Source organism: Desmodus rotundus, chromosome 10 (assembly GCF_022682495.2).
Source record: "Desmodus rotundus isolate HL8 chromosome 10, HLdesRot8A.1, whole genome shotgun sequence".
NCBI lineage: Eukaryota > Metazoa > Chordata > Mammalia > Chiroptera > Phyllostomidae > Desmodus > Desmodus rotundus.
The window spans coordinates 10,567,599-10,585,156 of record NC_071396.1 but is presented as its reverse complement, the minus strand read 5'-3'; the positions used below and the strand labels follow the sequence as shown (position 1 = coordinate 10,585,156).

At 53.6% G+C, this 17,558-nt stretch overlaps 2 protein-coding genes across 2 annotated transcripts in view; one reads left to right on the top strand and one right to left on the bottom strand.

Moving 5' to 3' along the window:
* TP53BP2 (tumor protein p53 binding protein 2) overlaps positions 1-6,905 on the top strand; it is a 51,795-nt gene extending 44,890 nt beyond the window's left edge. The window contains exons 17-18 of the mRNA XM_053912707.2: positions 1,166-1,365; positions 3,853-6,905. Of these exons, the coding sequence (XP_053768682.1) occupies positions 1,166-1,365; positions 3,853-3,894 (242 nt within the window). The 3' untranslated portion in view covers positions 3,895-6,905. The remainder of the gene's footprint in view (positions 1-1,165; positions 1,366-3,852) is intronic.
* A 259-nt stretch (positions 6,906-7,164) lies between these two features.
* CAPN2 (calpain 2) overlaps positions 7,165-17,558 on the bottom strand; it is a 47,148-nt gene continuing 36,754 nt past the window's right edge. The window contains exons 14-21 of the mRNA XM_024575964.4: positions 16,875-16,940; positions 15,799-15,856; positions 13,332-13,396; positions 12,084-12,152; positions 11,442-11,520; positions 10,150-10,266; positions 9,841-9,899; positions 7,165-8,093 (exon numbers count right to left, since the gene is read on the bottom strand). Of these exons, the coding sequence (XP_024431732.1) occupies positions 8,070-8,093; positions 9,841-9,899; positions 10,150-10,266; positions 11,442-11,520; positions 12,084-12,152; positions 13,332-13,396; positions 15,799-15,856; positions 16,875-16,940 (537 nt within the window). The 3' untranslated portion in view covers positions 7,165-8,069. The remainder of the gene's footprint in view (positions 8,094-9,840; positions 9,900-10,149; positions 10,267-11,441; positions 11,521-12,083; positions 12,153-13,331; positions 13,397-15,798; positions 15,857-16,874; positions 16,941-17,558) is intronic.

The window sequence follows — 17,558 nt, the reverse complement described above, 5'->3', positions numbered from 1 at the left end:
TGGAATCGTGGTTATAGCAAGGCCCCTTGTCCTGGTGGCTCTGGCCGTCAGGCTCTGCATGTCTTGTTTAAACAGGGAAGTTGGAAATTTACTTGTCCCCATTAGTAGAAATCTGACGCTTCAGATTGGCAGAGCCTTCTTCTGGAATGGCTTCATTTCTTGTTGCCTTTCTGCCCAGAGAGAGGGAGACCCTGCGTGCTATGGCACACTAATCGGTGTCGGAATAGCAAGTTCCTAATGAATAATTAAGTGTTCACCGAGGTTGAAAGACCCTACTATTCAGAAGCAAGCAGATATTTTCCTGGCTTTCTTAAAAACATTAAGGTGACTATTTTTGTGAACTCCGCGTTGCTTGGGACCTCCTTGCCCAATCCCTTCCCTTCCCTTCCGCTTCCCTCCTGTCACCTGCTTGTTAGGGGCCGTTGTCCCTGTGTGCAGTGCCCCGTGGGGCGGGAAGGTGTACACGGAGACAGGGGACATGAGGGTGATGTTGACTCTGCTGAGAAGCGAGGGGCTCTTTGGGGGGCTTTTCCCCTCCACAGTCTGTGGATTTCACTCTCTCTTAGAATTCACGTTCTCATTAGTTTTGAGTCCACTCTATGTAGACTTATTTTCAATCATGTCTAAAACACATACCATATTGTGCGTTCTGGCATAGTTTATATGTTTTTCTTCTGTTCTTCCCGGCTGGACATCGATCAAGACCACTGTAATAGAGACACACTCCTGCTTGCTCTCCTCTCTCTGCGTTTTAGGGAGAGAATGAGGTCATGCTGCCCGAGGGCCTTGTCCTTGGACTCTGAAGTCGCCAGGCAGACCGTTTACTAGTTCAGTGTCCAGCTTGAGCAGGTCTCCTTCTGCCCCTAGGTTTGTGAGAGTTTTGTATTCTGAGCGAGACTGGTTTCCAGAGGTGCCCAGGTGTTGGCGAGTTTGCGGAGCTATTTCAGGGCCGGCAGCATCCAGTGATGTGTCTCCCGTGCGTTCCCTCCGCTCTGCTGGTCTCCCTGTTCCACCTCTGCCCCCGCCCCAGAAATCTTCCTCTCGAACGTGCAGTGGCGCGAGTGCTAACCCACCTGTCCTCCTCTGGCCTGGTGCAGCTGAACCAGGAAGGGGGGCATCCTCCAACTTACATATCCTGTGCTCGGTCTTACCGTCCTGACTTTAGGGGTTCAGGAGAAGATGGGCATCATGAATAAAGGAGTCATTTACGCTCTTTGGGACTACGAGCCGCAGAACGAGGACGAGCTGCCCCTGAAGGAAGGAGACTGCATGACCGTCATCCGCAGGGAGGATGAGGATGAAGTGGAGTGGTGGTGGGCGCGCCTGAACGAGAAGGAGGGCTACGTGCCGCGCAACCTGCTGGGAGTGAGTTATTCCCACCCTTGGGCTGTTCTGATTTGTGGGGCGGGGCTTCACGAAAACTGCTGTGTTAGTTATGGTTACTGTGCAGCTTTGTTAATGAGACATGGAATTTAAAACTTTTGATAGTCTGAGATGTAGACTAAAAGCCACGTTTTCAGTGATTCCCATTCTGACCAAAACAGCATGTTTCTGTGCTTGCCAGCCCCTAGGGCTCGGGGCTGCTGTCTGCGTGGACAAGTAGAGTAACGCTGGCTGGCTCCTGGGGTGGGCACCGGGCTGAGGACTTTTGAAATAAATTTTAAGTTTGTGTCCATCGGGATGTGTGAATCTGGTAGTGAGCTTGAACAGGATTCTTGGTCCTTTCTCTACTATTCGATTTAAAGTTTCTTAAAAGCCAAGAAAATAATAAGGTCTCATCAACCAAGGACACACGGAGGGGAGGGTGTCATCAGGTAAAGCTGCTCAGGAGCATTTTCAGGGAAAAGGCCAGGTGGTCAACAGAGGAAGGGGTGGGAATAACATCTTTCTGGACTCCCCATGAGGCTCTTTCCCAGTGTTCCCTGACACGGTGCGCAGCTCAGGGGCATGGTGGGCATGTGAAAGAGACGGAGAGAAACAGTGAGGTTAGTTGGGGGACTGAGATCGAAATTTAAAGGGACAAGTGCTTGCAACATCTGTTGGTGAGGAGGTAAGGCGAGTCCGAGGCGGTTAGGGCTGGGGTAGCCCACGACGCACAGCATGCAGGGCAGGGGTGCCAGCTCCCACGCCGCTCCTGCGCCCCACAGACCTGGGACCTGGGTGACCAGGGCAGCGGGAGGAAGATGGGGAGCTCTGGAGAGGAGGATGAAGCAGGCGGCTGGTACGCAGCAGGGAGGTAGTTCTATCCGTACTCTCACCCACCTGTGGGACAGACGGGATCTGTGCCCACTCAGGGCTTCCCTCCGGCATCGAGGCCATGCACCGGGCTCTGCTGCCGAGCCCATTCCTCGGCCCCTGCATCTCGGTCCCGCGGTCTGGGTTGTGGGCAGCACCGCCACCTCCTGACTCTCCCTCCTCCCGGGCTGTTTGCCTGGTGTGCAGCCAGATGACTGCCTCTGTCCTCACTGCTGCCTGCATGATGGCAGCATTCCTTGTGACCGTAATGTGAATGGCAGAGGAGGGTGAAAGGGACAAAAACCCGGCATGGAGCCCTGCACGTGGCTTATAAGTGACCGGGTGAAGCAGAAACACAGGGGGCTGTCATTCAGCACCCCGTCTGCGTCTGTCTGTAGTAAGGCCCGCGTGCTGCCGCCTCCGCCTGGGCCGGACCTCAGCAGGTAGGCTGTGCTCCCGTTTCCCAGCTGAGGAGAGCTCTCCCTCCGAGAACTGGGTGCTCCTGCGGGCCGGGCCGTGTCCAGTTCTCGAACGGAGCCGTCCTGCTGGTTCTGGACACGTGGGGGGCGGTTGGTTCCCAAGTGGGAAAGCCCTTGGCGAAGGCTCCGTTCTGCCTCTTGCATGCGGCTCAGAGGTTCGGAAATCAGTAGATGGGACTGGAGATTGTCACTTCAGTCCAATGTTTAAATATCCTTAGACCTTTGGAGACCTTTTCTGCATAGGCGTGGCCCCTATGCAACATTTTTTTTTTTTGTTTCTTTGAAATAAAAAAATGCATAAATGTTGAATTTCTAGCCAGAGATTCAGATGTGAGTTTAGAATGTTGTATTGGCTAAGTATCTTTGCTCAGAGAGAAGAATAATCATTTGTATGACGTTGACCCACCAGCTGGGGTTCTCAGTTTTGGCTGGAAGTCGGGCCACTTTCTTTCAGTAAAGCCTTCTTTCCCTGTCTGAGAGGAGAGGGAGGGCGGAGGGCCTTTGTTCAGGGTGCCAGTGGAGTCCCTGGTTTGACTTGCCCTGGGCTTCCAGACCGGAGAGCTTGTGACCTTCACGTTCACACGCCGTGGTGGCACGTGTCAGGGAGAACACGGACCCACAGAGTCCTAGAGCAGAGCGCCCTACTCATGCTTCCGTCTGGGGACCCTGACAGCCTCGAGTCCAAGGCGTCGTGTCGTGTCCACTGTGGGCCCGGCTGAAAGAGACTGCGGTCCCTCCTCGTTTCCCTTGACCGTGCAGGTGCGTGAGCAGCTAGCCTGCTGCGCATCACCTGTGGCAGGTTGCTGGGCCTGGGAGCCCGGTTTACAGTTCTGCAGGCCGTGCCCACCGAGCTCAGGCTTGCAGCAGCGCGGCCTGTCCTATCGCCGCAGCTTGGTATTGCTGCTGTTCAGGAACCTGTGCCTTTTGAACGGCCTGGCAGGAGAGCCGATCAGGAGAGTCCTTAAACGTGAGTCTCTGTGTCCCCAGGCAGCTCTGGGGGCTTCATGTGGCAGGAGGAGTGAGTCCTTTCCTTTCCTTCATGCCTTCCTGTCTCATCGCCACTTCCCCCGATAGTTTGTGATTTCTTACACTCCCACGTGTTTGTACGCATGTAAATATTTTATAAACTCTCTTACAGCTCTACCCAAGAATTAAACCAAGACAAAGGAGCCTGGCCTGACACTTTATGGGATTGTAGCCAACAAAGAATTAATCTCTGTTGTCACTAAGAAGAAGTAATAGGATTGTTTGGGGCACAAGCTTCACAAGACTTAGTTTAACGACCACGTAACCTGGAAGCCATGAAGACTGTGGTCTGGAAGGACATGAAGGGCTGAAGACGGCGCTGGCCCAGCCCCGAGAAGTGGGGCTTGTGAGCAAGCTGGCCTTCCCGCGCTGGGGCAGCTGTCCCGGGGCACACGCAAGGTCCGCAGGAAACAGGGCCACTTACTGGACAACAGGGACGTCAGCTTCGTGTCCTGCTGGGAAGGACCAGTGCCATTGTGGCGCCACCCCGATTGTGCCCAGCACCAGCTGGCCCTGGGCCCCCCGAGGGCTCCAGCTGGCCGAACACTGTGCGTCCTCAGTGTAGGGTGGTTGGTCAGTCGGCAGCCAGTGAGCAATAAACTTACTGTATGAGTTCTTGTAGCGTTTTCAGAACGACACCTATTTTGAAATATTGGAACGAAGCTACACTACAGAGAATTAGGTTGAGAATCTTGTTTTTAGGCTGAATTTGAATATTTATTGCCTTTTGTATCTCGGAAATTAGAGACTTCGTATAAACTTACCCATAATATTTGTCAAGATCATAGCCTACCTTAAGAACAATTGTAATAAAATTAAACTTTTGGACTGTAAGCTTTTCTCCGGTGTCAGCTTTCCGTGTCACACGCGCGCACGGCCCTGTTTAAGGTCACAAGCCATTGAGATCTCGTCCCCAGACAGAAGATGAGATTTGCCAGCCATGTGATGAAACGTGAGAAGTGTTTCTTTGTTGGCGGAAGATGCTCAGTTTTGCGATCCATGAGCTTTGTGAAGGTCTTTGATAGAGAATTGGGGTTTTGCTTTTGTTTTTGTTTTTGAAGATCTCAGAGGCCATGGCAGTAAGACCAGACTGTGGCCTCATTTTGTTTTACGTTTCTTCACTGAGTTACATACGTGGATTTTGGGGACGGAAACTTCCACAAAGGGTCCATATTGTTTTGTTACGTCACCAAGTTCGTGACTTGTTCTGGAGCCCGTTTTGCTTAGTGGGGCTATTTTATTTAACCGAAGATACAAATGAAAAGAACCAGTGGTCCCTTTTCCTTACACCTTTTTGTGAAAGCTAAGTTCAGCAAGGAAGGCAGAGGAAGGACAGACCACACCATGTCTTTCAGAGTGACCTAATACATGTCAGGGGGCACGTACGTGGACAGAATTCTAACTCCCTCATCCCCCCGCCCCCGCCCCCCAACATCCTGTCCCCGGGTGATATAGACTGCTTGTGTCCCCATAAAACTCGTGTGGAAGCCTAACTCCCCTGTGCCCTGGTGTTTGGGGTGTGGCCTTTGGGGGGTAGTTTGCGTGGATGGGGGGGCATGATGGGGTTCGTGTCCATGTAAGAGGCAGGGGCGGAGCTACCCCGCTCCTCCCTGTGAGGGCACAGGAAGGCTGCTGTCTGCTGGCCAGGAGGAGCGTCCTCACCAGACACCCAGTCATCTGCCGGCACCTCGATCTCGGACTTCAGCCTCCAGAACTGCAAGAAATAAATGTCTACGGCTTACGCCATCAAGTCGGCGGTATTTTGTGATAGGCCTGAGCTGGCTGGTTCTGCCATCCAACACCAAGTGCTGTGTGAGGGACTCTTCAAATTTAATTAGCTTACTAATCCACTGGTCTTAAAACAGGGAGAGTGTCCTGCATGAGGCAGGGGGCCCGGCCATCCCACGAGCCCGCCAGAGCAGGAGAGTGAGTCAGAGTGGCAGGTGGGGACACCTGTAGTGTGCAGAGAACTCTGCCTGCCATCGCTGTGAAGCTGAACAGGCTCGTGACCCACTGAATGGGGACGCTGACCACAGCCCCCAGTGAAAGCCAGTGAGAAATCAGGGGCCTCGGCCAACCCAAATGGCCTCCTCCTTGAGTCTCTAGTGAGGAGCGAGGGGGCCGGATGAGACCGGCGTTGGACAATCACCCACGGAAGTGTGGAGGAGCGGGCGTGTCCTAGCCTCTGAGTCTGTGCTCACATGTTCCCACAGCAATGGGAAGCTGATGCTGGGTGGCTCCCGTCCAGGGCTGGCGCCTGTGCTGACCCATCTCGTGACCTGGCCCGGGACACTCGTCCCACCAACCCTCGTCTTCCTGATCTGAAACGGGCTTGAATTCCATCACCCCTGCACACGTCACACAGCTGAGGGAGGCCGTGTGAGGTGCTTTGTGTGAACGCACTTGGTACGTTAAAGACCACAGATTAGGAAAAGGGAAGATGGGAAAATACGAAAACACCATCATCTCCCTTTTATTTCTTTAGTCCTAAAGTTTGAACATCGATTTTCTGTCTCCCTTGTTGGTTTTTCACTTGTTTATTTTATTCTCAGAGTATCCTTATTTCAAAGCTCCTTGTAGAGGTATTTAAAAGTACCAAAAAAGGGCTATGAAGGTGTGTGTGTGTGTGCGCGCGCGCGTGCGTGACCGCTTTTAACATTTGGGTGTATTGCCTTGTTATAGTCTTGTCTGATTTTTCCAACCACTTTAGTCCCTGTGCTCCACTCCCTGGTCCCCTGGCCACACTTCCCTTGCCCACCTTCAATCCTTCGTCACCCGAACATCTGACTCTAGCCCAACATACTGAGCTGCCAGATGGAGAGGATCACATACCCCTGGGGATTACTGAACCTTCACATTCACAGTCTCATGCATATTCATTCAGTCACATGCACGGGCTTCTCTGGGCCCCGGAACACCGTGCACAAACCAGAAGAACTTAAACTCATTTGAGGTGAGTTTGGGAGACCCACCTTCCTACCTTTTCCTGAGACACGAGGCTGGCATTTACCTATTTCCAGTCATCACACATCCTCGCCGTTTGTGTGACCCTGCAGGGTCACCGACAGCAGACCAGTGGCGTGTCTGCCTGTCTCCTCGGCTCTCCTGTCCCCACATCAGTGGGAGCCAACCGAAGTGAAGTTCAAATGGCAGGCGATGCTGATGAGATGCCTGCACCTCCTTGGGACAGCCCAAGGAGGAGTGGGCATGCCAGCTGCCCTGCTTTAAGGTCCATCATGAGAGCTTCTGGACTGGATTTTTAAGAAAATGTATAGTTCCACATTGAAATAATAGGTCAGACACCTTTTCCTCCCAATACGGGATGTTTAGGGGTGTCACACCTCACGAGAGGAGACGCTGCAGGGGGTGCCCAGGGAGGGCCCCTCCGGGAAGTATGGGACTCCAGGAAGGACAGCACACCGCGTGGGACTGCTCAGGCGACTCTTTATTTGACAGTACGTTTGTCAGAAGGTAAGGCAACAAGGCAATGTTGTTATACGGTTAGCGTGTTCCCGAGGTAAAGCCAAGAAACAAGCTCGTGTGGTTTCTGCGGATACTGCGCCTGTCCCCCCAACTCCATGTGCGAACGCTACAGGTGGCCAAGTTCGGGACGTGTTGGGGCCGGCTGCGAGCGGCTTGGCCTGTCCTCCTCACAGTTGGTTTGCACACAGGACGCCCGGCTCCTGTGTGCGGCTTCCGCTGACCAAGAGTAGAGTCCCTTCAGTATGCACGGCACTCAGAATTTCAGAAGATTCGCTGTTAACCAATCAGTACCCTCTGAAACCTGTCTCTTGTTTATCTCAGGTGACAGAAGTGACCGCTCTCACCTGGCTGCTTCAGATGCCTTGACAAGGTCACCTCGTGACCGTCCTATTTCCGATTTTATTCCAGGGAAACGATGAGCCCTGAGCTGCTGTTTGGTAACCGTCACAGCTGCGTTTTCCAACTTGACCTTGCTTTCAATATTCCCAGCAAGGACCTTGTGTCCTTTGAGATCGACCGAATGTTTGCTCAGCTGTTAAATGCCTCCCTGCACTATTTTCCTGATTTAATATTGCTCTAAACTGGACTGTGTGGAAAAGTAAAAAGTGTGTACTATTTACAGATTTTAAGCTTTCTTTGAGCTTGTCGAGGGTTAAGCGACTCGCATTTAGTCTAATGATATGCAAATCTTTTACTATCTCAAATGGTATCATGATTTTCAGCTATAATCATTGGTTTAAGTAAATGTTCCCATAATCAAGGTCCAGATAAAAAGTTTCTCTATGGAAGCTTAGTCCGTGGCTGATTTTCTTTCAGGAGAGGTCTTCAGGCAGATTAGTTATGACTTCAAAGTACTGAAAAACAGAGCCACTGTGAGGAAGAAGAAAAAAATCAGTTCAGTGACTGTTTTTAAAATTAGAGGCTATTTAAGTACCTGTAGATGATTGGTCCAGAAGGGCTGAGCGAGGCCGAAGCTATCAGTACGCTAACTCCCCTCTTTCCTACCTGACTTGTAGAGTCTAGTTTTTTTCAGGTGAGTAAGAAGCTGTTGTTTGAACCATGTGGTCATGGACTGGATTACAGGGTTGATGGAGACGCCTGAGACGTGACCCTCGGTCAGCATCCGGGTCCTCATTTCTCCCTCTGCTTTGTCACGCCAGAGGTTAGTTTGCAGGGGGGTCAGGTGGACCCCTCCCCCTTAAACTAGTGATTTTCAACCTCAGTTCTTCAATGCAGTGATCTGGGAGCTTTCAATCAGGGCATACTGAATTGCCCTGGAATGGGCCCAGACAACAGGGCAATAGGCAAAGTTGGCCAGGCGATGCCCCTGCAGCCACGGCCGAAAATCACTGCAAATGGAGGGGGTGGCTTTCTTGTTAGAAAAGACTCGAGCGTGGGGACCTCTGGGGGCCTGTTAAAGGGGAGGCTCAGGCTCAGAGGGAGAGCCAGGGGTGAAGGCGTTACTCCCTGGAAATGGGGCGGATGGCCTGAGCCGGCCAGCCCGTGTAGGTGGACCAGTGGGCACTGGGGAGGAACAGGGTTTCCAGCAAGAATGATAAAGGGGCTGGAGTTTCCAGAGCTTCCCCGATGGCACGTTTATGTCGCAGGTGCCCTGCCTTTACTTGAGATGGCCGTCTCAGCCTAGGGCTAGCTCCTAGGCTACATAGTGTTCATAAGCAAGTTCGCGTTACTTATAACCAGCTAAAGTACACTTTCAGTTGGCTAAAGTTACTTAAAATGCACAATAGAGTAAAATCGCTATTTAGTTGCTGGCTTTCTCTAGAGTTCAAAGTTCAAGGAAAAGAGTTGCCTTCTTACCACTCTGCTCCTCTCTGGTACATGGGGGCTTTGTCACCCCTGCCCTGTCCCCTGACCCCACCCCTACCAGCTGACCCAGCCCTCTGCAGCCTGCGCTGCCCCGGGCCCGGCTCCCCTGGGAACAGAGGGATTGGAGTCTGAAACCCGAAGGTAATGAAAGCGTACCCTAGCTGGCTTCTTTCTTTGATGTGCGAGAACTTTCTATCTGGGGTAACGAGAACATTCTGTGCTGTTTTTAAATTGCTGTTGCAACCCAATTTGCGTCGACGGGCCTTTCAGTGGTGGGCACTGCTGGAGTTCTAGACCCCTGAGCTCAGTTCTATATGGCAAGCTTATTTACTATTGTTGGTTTTACTTACAAGGGGGAAGACGGGGTGGAAAGTAATTTTCTGAGAAACTATTTTAAGTAGATCCGTTCTAAGAACCCCAGACCTTCCCCACACCCACTTGAATTTCATCCAAAGGGCTTCCTTCTACAACACCTTCTCCCATGCTTGCTAAAAAGCAGTGCGTGTTTCTAAGAGGGGCCCTGCGGCCTCCCTCTTCTTCTTTCAACCCTGTGCTACATGCACAGCAGAGCTCCCGGGAGGAGGTGTCAGCTGTGTTTGCTTGGCCTCACGCATCACTAGGTAGCTGGGAAAAGACTGCAAATAAAAATGCACCGTGGGGTCCTAGACGCATTTACAGGCCAGTCCCCAGCAGACGGGAGGAGTGTTAAGAGAGCAGGTCCATGAACCACAGATCTCTGTCACCCGAGTGAAGCCCAGTGCAAGGCAGGAGGTGTAGGCTGCTGACTTACAGAGATAAGGTCGAGCGCTATGGTTCCAGTGTTCTCGGGGTCCAACTGCTTAAATATCCCTGTGGAGGAGGAAAAGCAGGCTGTCACGAGGGAGCGAGCTGCAGCTGAGACCCCATTGTCTCGTTCCCCCATCCGGCAGCCGACTCATCGAAAGCCACAGCTATCATTCCTTCCTTCCCTCCCCAAATCAAAGGATTTCCATGCTCAGCTGCACAGACGTGTCTCCGGTTTGGGTGATTCCAGCCCCGTGAAAGGCAGGCTGCGTTAACACCAAGAGAACTGACAATTGTTCCCCAACCAGCCACTTACTGAAGAGTGTTTCCAGTCGAACCAAACACCGGACAAAATTATCGAAATCGATGATGAGGTTGTCATCTGCGAAGCGAGCGACGATGACTTGGTGGAGCTGGCAGGGCAGCTTGAAACCTGCAGTTAAAGGGACAAACACACGGATTCCTAAGGCTGAGACTGCTCCGTGGAGCTCGGTGCCGGGTGATGGGACCGAAGTGGCGATTCACATTACGATCAGACTTGCTTTTGTCCCCTGGCTGCTCTCCTGGGAGGCTGGATTGGTTGTGCAAAGCTAGGGCCTCCTGTCATTGTTTCTGAACGGTTTCCCTTCACTCTGCTGGGCTCCTTCCTGACCAACATAGAAGACTCTTCCTGTCCCCATTTCCACGGTCACTCTGCTTCAAGTAGTAAACCCTACTTCCGCCTGTTTGTTTAGCTCTGAGTCATCTTGGAGACGAGAGTCTTCTTGGATGTGTGTGGCAGAAACTGTTCATGGTAAACTAATATTACTTCCCTCTTTTCCTACGGTAAGAGAATTTTTAATGGGTCTTGGTTGCCTAGAGGCAAGGCTGCATTTCCCAGCATCCCTTGCAGCCACCGGAGGCCCAATGACTAAGTCCTGGCAGGGGAACATGTGTGCAGAGTGACATAAAGGCAAGGAGCCCGTCTTTCCCTCCTCCTGCAAGGAACCCATCCTGGGTCCCACAGATAATGGCAACATTCTAAGGGCTGGTGACAGAACACGACAGAAGCTGGATCCCTGCCAGCACGCACCACCATCCTGGCCTTGAACTTCTTGAGCTTGGATTGTTAAGTGAGAAAAAGATGGATGTTGTTGAAGCCAGTTATTTGGGGTCTTTGCTATATAGCACTATATCCCAGCAAATACAGCGAACGACCTCATGTTGTCCTGTCTGTCTCCGAAACACAGCTTCTACCCTTCTGCTGGTCTCCCACAGGCTTGTGACCCTTTTATTGATGCCACATCTGCCAGGGACTTTCCCCTAAGAGTGGAGCGGAGACATCGCATTTCTGCCTCACCAGCCCTGTCCCCGGAAGGGGGAGCTGGGGGGCTGTCGAGAACTGGCTTTGCCTGCTCGACCTGCTGCTCCGAAGGAAATTTAGATACAAGATGGCTTCGCAGGCAAAGCATCCTGGCCTCATCGTATTTCGCCAGCTGGTCTCTAAACGGGGAGTGAAAAGGGTGTCTTTGTGCTAAAGCAGTACCTGCTTACTGAGCTTTGGACTGAACTGTACGTACCACACCCTCTACAAAGGGGACAAAAGGACACACGGCCATGAAGCATTACCTGCTTCTTCTAACGCTTTCCGCATCTCATAGGAGTTCATGGTCCCAGACCTGTCCACGTCGATTTCCCGGTAAATTCTCTGGAACATACAAAACAGTTATGAGAACCAGGACCCCAGGCAGGCGGCTGGCCACCTGCGTGCCACGTGCTGAGTGGGGATGGCATCCTTCCAGCTCCGCGCCCCCGGTTTGGCCTTGGAAGGGCTGCCGTCTTTGTGCCTTCGATAGCTAATGGTGTTCTGCCTCTCTGGGAGCTGGTTTCCAAGTCTGCCCATCAAATCGCCTAGCCAACCACCAGGGGCATCATGTGATTGTCTTACGTAATTTTATACTTGAAAATTATAAAAAATCCAAAATGCAAGAGGTGACACGGCCTTCTGATGGTGACTTTTCCGTGACCCTGTTCTGGTCAATGATGTGAAGGCGGGAGCAGACCACTTAACTCACGCAGTCCCCATTTTGTCCTCTGGGCCTCTGCCCGGCCCTGCCTTCACCCATTCTGAGCTCCCTGGCGGGCCGAGTCCCCAACCCCTCGGAAATGCTCCCCGACCCCCCTGAAGGGTCACTGTGTCTGCAGGTCCAGGCACGGCGCGGCCACCCCGCAGATCCCCCGCCCCTGCCTCGGACCCTCCTGGGTTCTTACTTGGTACTGTTGAATCTTCGTCCAAAGAACGTAGAACTCCTTCAGGCCCAGCTTGCCGCTGCCGTCGGACTGCCCGCGGTTAAGGAAAGCCCCGGAGTCTGAGCACTGCAGGCCGCAGGCCACTGGTGCGTTCTCGCCCCTGGACATTCTGGAGCCACAGCAGCTCTTGCGGAAGGGCCCTTTCCTCCGGGTTGGTGGAAGGGGCACACAGACACCTGCTGGCTCCCTCAACCCTGCTTGCTGATGGGTCCGGGGTGCTGTGGGGCCCCGGATCCCGCTGAAGAGGAGCTGTCAGGTGGCTCCTAGTGGCTTGCTGATTTGGGGAGTATTTCTGGCATATTTCTAAGAGGCCTTCTGTGAGGGGAGCGGCACAGTGGGGGCCGTGAGGCCACTAGATAGAGCTTCTTAGAAGCTTGGCCGTCCCTGCCCAGCACTCCTCAGTTGCGTCAGGAGCAAGGGGGGAAACACGGGCTGAGCCTGCCCCCGGGGCAGGTGGGGGGCCCGGGGGGTGCTGGAGCAAAGGGGAAGGAGAATGCGTGTGGAGGGCAAGCTCCATCTCTGCAGATCAAGAAGAAAGTTACGGCCAGATTCACATGATGTCATAGTTCGGGGATACAGCGGACCCTTGAACACCACGGATTTGAACTCTGTGGGTCCACTTGTATGTGGACTTTTTTCAATAAATACATACAGGACTCTAAGTGTATTTTATGATTTCTTAGCATTTTCTTTTCTCTAGCTTACTTTAGTGGAAGAATAGAGTATAAAATGCACATAACGCAAAATACGTGTTCATCAGCCGTTCGTGTTATCGTTAAGGTTTCCGGTCAACAGCAGGTCATTAGTAAAGTTTGGGGGGGTCAAAAGCTGTACAAGGACTTTCGATTATGTGGGGGGGTCGGTGCCCCTCGCTGCTCAAGGGTCAACTGTGTTTCCCCAGAGGAAGTAGAGGACACACTGTCACCTCGGGAGACAAATCCAAGCTGTGCCTGGCGACAGTGGTGGGCGACCTGTCGGGGTTTCCTGCCTCATCCCTGGGGACATTGGCTCACCTGCCCCATGAGCCCGTGGAGGTAGCCAGGGCGTGTGGCAGGTCGATTTCCCTCATCTGAAGCCACACAGGGTCGCTGGTGACCACAGTCCTACATCCACCCCACCCCGGGCCTTTCTGGAGGGCCGGGTGCCGGAGCCTCTGCAGGTGAAATGCCAACTCCCCACCTGTGTGCTTGGCGGCACGTGCAAGGATACGTCTAGCATGTCGACCATGATCTTGCAGGTCTCGATGCTGAAGCCGTCTGACTTGATATCTTGGCCTGGAAGACAAGGTAGGTGTGACGGGAAAACCTCCTGGAGGTTTTCTACGAAGATGGCAGGGTTCTGTGCCTGCACCTTTGGATACTGTAGCTACTTAAACCAGGCATGAAGTAGCCACACCGGGCTGCTGGCTGCCATGTTGGGACAGGGCACAGGGAGCATGTTGACCTGGCTTCTCTGTATATTTGTCCTGGGCAAACCGGGCTCTCGGAAGGGCTTTTAAAATAAGAAATGATAAATGGCTGAGTAAGTGCCCCCAGGTGCAAAACCGCCCATGGTCTTCAGACAGGGAAAAGGAAAGTGGGGGACCTGGGAGGAGAAGGGGCTCCCTCGTGCCGTCTGCCTGCAGGCACTTTCGGAGCCCGTGTCCCCAGCTGAGTGAGCAGCGGAGGGCCTGGAGCCATCTGGAGACACTGTTCTCTACCAGGCGAGTCCTGGCTCCTCGGTGTTTAGCAGGGGCGGTATGAGACCCTTGTCCCACTACGACCTGGTTCCCACAGCTCTCACGGGAAGCCACCCTTCCTGTCATGTCCTGGTGGAGGTGATAACCTATATGCCGTCTCTGAGCTGCCAGTCTGGGTCTGGACCCCTTCTGGGGTATGGGTGCAAGGCTGTGTGTGGGGCCCACAGGCAGAGGCCAGAGTCCGCAGGTGGCTAGGGATGGAGGGTACCAAGCTCAGAGGCGAGGAGCCGCTGAATCCGAGCGTAGTCTGGCTCCCCCCACCCCCCACCCTCCATCTGTGGGCAAACAATGAGGCTTTAGTCCACTCGGGCTCCTGCGGGCTGCACCTCTGAAGAGCTCATGACCTCACTTGTGCCTGGCGGCCTCGGGGTACACAGCACCTCCTTGTCTCACACCCTGCTGGAGGAGGGAGGGCAAGGACCAGGGCCTGCTCTGGGGAAGCCCTGCCTGCAACTGGCGCTGCCAAGCCCCTGCTGGGAGCCCTGTGACTCGAGGGAACTCTTAAGACAGCCACTTGTTCCATGGCTGCCTGGCAGGAACCGGTCATCACGGTTCTGTGAGGTGCGTGTGGTTGTGCGGCTCGCGTTCACAGGGCTGGGAGACCCAGCTGGCCCTGGACTCCCCTGTGGCTCTACCAGGGGGTTAGTCCAGAGGTGTCTGTGAAGTCTGGGAGACTTCTAGAATGATCCACAGGGCTGATGCTCAGGGCAGGACAACACACATGGCTGTTTCTGGTCTAGGCTGGTCATTCCGACTCCCTGCGTGGTGGACTGCCGTCTTGTCAGAGGCGGCGCGGCTCTTGTGATCATTTCAGGGGCAAAAATACATCTGGGGGGGGGCCCTGTGTCCCTCTCTCTAGCTCTCATCAAGAGTGAGGGTGAACAATCGGTCCTTTGATATTTCCTGTTCTACAAATGATTCCCAGCTGAAAGGCTGTGCTCTCTGGCCCCTCCCCAGGCCTCTGTCCAGCTTTTGTCCATTCTTCGTGGAAGCCCCACCGCCTGGGCCCAGTACCACCATTTCTGGGGCCTTGATGTCACTTGCCTGGCCCGTTGGCTTCAATGAAGGGACATTTCTCCCAGTAAAGAACAAATGGGTTGGGTTAGGCTCATAAACACGCACTGGGGAGACGAAGCTTTTAAATGTCATTCCCTTGGTTTGACCATAAAATGGTCCATTTCTTTTTTCATTCTGGCTAATTACTGAGGGAGGCTGTGACTCGGTCAGTGATTGCCTACTAAGCGCAGCCAGGGGATGCGGGGACATGGGGACGTGGGACCACTTCCCGGCTCCTATTATCTGGGCTGACTCAGCCTTTTCTCACCAGTGACTCATCATAACAGCCACCATTTCTAGGGTGCGGGCTTTGTGCTGGGCCATTTCTCCATGTTACCTCATTTAAGCGTTCGAACTGCCCTGGCTGGTGTGGCTCAGGGGAATGAGTGCCGGCTTGCCAACCAAGGGTCACGGGTTTGATTCCCAGTCAGGGTACATGCCTGGGTTGCAGGCCAACCCAGGTCCCGTGTAGGGGGTGTGTGAGAGGCAACCACACATTGATGTTAAAAAATTAAAAAAAAAAAAAAAGGTTTGACCATTCTTAAGAGCTCACTACAATTGTCACATGACTACCCTACAGACAGGGAAAGATGAGTCAAGAAGGTTCTAGTAAGACCAGTCTAGTAAGCCGTGGAAACCTGGATGCGACTTTGATCTCCAGACCCTGGGAAGCTCTGTTCTTCTGAAAATCACATCACAGAGAGCCTCCCTCATCCAATTCTGTGGTGGTGGCGGTGGCCGTGGTGGGTGGTATCCACGTGGGAGTAGGGCGTGGTGGCTCAGCCACAGCAGCTGAGATACAGCAGGGGAAGGGCTGCCACGCTCCCTCCCGGCTGCAGGGGAAGCAGGGGGATGAGGGACTGGCAAGGCGGGGACACTTACGCTTGGCGAGGACCCGTCTCAGGATTGTCTGCAGCTCAAAGGCCGAGATCTCGGCATCCTGTGGGCAAGCAACCGGAGCGGCGTTATTGGCCGGCTTGGAGCCACGAGATTCACCGAGTCCCAAACACGTGCGGGCTCTGCGCTCTGGCCCAGCCTGGTCTGGACGCAGGTCTGGATGGGGTCCACATGTGCACATTTCTAACAAGCCCCCAGGGGGTGCTGCTGCTGTCCCCTCTACCCGGCACCTGGATACAGTGCCTTAACGTACAGCGCTCCAGGCAGCGTTCATTCCCCGGCGCTTTGCCGGAGAGACTATAAAGGATACATTCTCCCCTCTGCCCATGTTGGTGGTCTCAGCTTGGTTCTCACGCGTCTTTCCTCCCATCAGCCTGCCTGCCTCCCCCTCAGAAACTCAGATCTGGCTCCCTGCAGGGCTGGTTAGAACCCGTGGCCTCAGGGAGTAGGCCCAGCGCTTTCTCATGCCAGGGCTCCTCGGAAGCTGTCCAGGCGACTCTACTCAGTTTCACATGTCCAATGACGAGGGACAAGCCCCATCGTTTAAGACCCAGGTTGGCTTTTTCTTGGAGTTGCGGGAAGAAGAATGATGTATAACTTTGAAGACAACTGAGGCCTACATGGCCGAGGGATTTGTTTTTTTTTAAGAACAGGGAAGTTGAATATGCTGTAAGTAAGTTGCTTGCATTCTTAACATGGAAAACCTTTCCATCTCCCCAAATCTTTTTGTGAAAATCAAGGATAAGGGGCCGAGTTTCATGTGTCAGTGGGGGTGGAAGAGAAAAATGAAAAGAGCCATGGGATGTGGCCCAGAATCCCGAGGCGGGAGGGACAGGCCTGCACTGACTGTGAGCACTGAAGGGCCACGGCTGGCAGGTGTCTCGGGAGGGCACGGGGAAGGGATGTACACAGGGCCTCAGTCCCATTTGCAGTGACTCTGGGCTTCTGTCTGGTCTGTTTCCCCACCCCTTCCAACGGAAGTCTCTCGGAGGGAGGACGAAAGCTGGCTTTTCCTTTGTGCAGACCAGAGCGCAGAACAGAGGGATCTGGGGACCACCCACCTCTCCGGCCAGCTGGGCAAACAGCCTCCTGAACCCGTCATCAATGCTGTCCTCATCGACCTCGATCTGGAAGGGGACACGAGAGGTGTGAGACAACGGATCTGACGAGGTGACAGCCAGGTGTGTCTTCGGGGGCAGCAACCCTCCCCATCCGGGTGCCCTCCCCACCTCACTCTCAGGCCTGAATCGGAAGGCTGCTGGGCTGCAGATAAAGGCGGGGCAAAGGCATAGGAATTTTTCTCCAGTTAAAACCCGTGAGAGGGAATGTGAACTACGGGAGAAGGAGTTCTACTCCAATTTCTCACGTAAGTGGCTTCTCCAACATTCAACCCCAAAGAAGGACCTTTTATGGTCTGCTCTCGTGGGGATTTGGAAGCATAAGACTGGCTGGAATGTTCCAGAAGGATCTGGACAGTGGCTGGTGAGCACAGCCCACGAGGCCCTTTGAAACTGTGAGGTCTCAGCGCAGACAAGGACAAGCACGGAGCTTCAGTGACCGAGGAGTCAGCGATGACCACGCAGCCCCTTCCAGTCCCGGGACCTCAGGAAGAGCCCTTTCCGCTCTCTGTGGTGATTCCTCTCTTGACTTTGGACTTGGGATGACTGAGCCTCGCTTGAAATTCCTGAGTTGTGTCTGTCACAGCCCTTCAGGATTTATCACTGAATCACAACTCCCGGGTGACC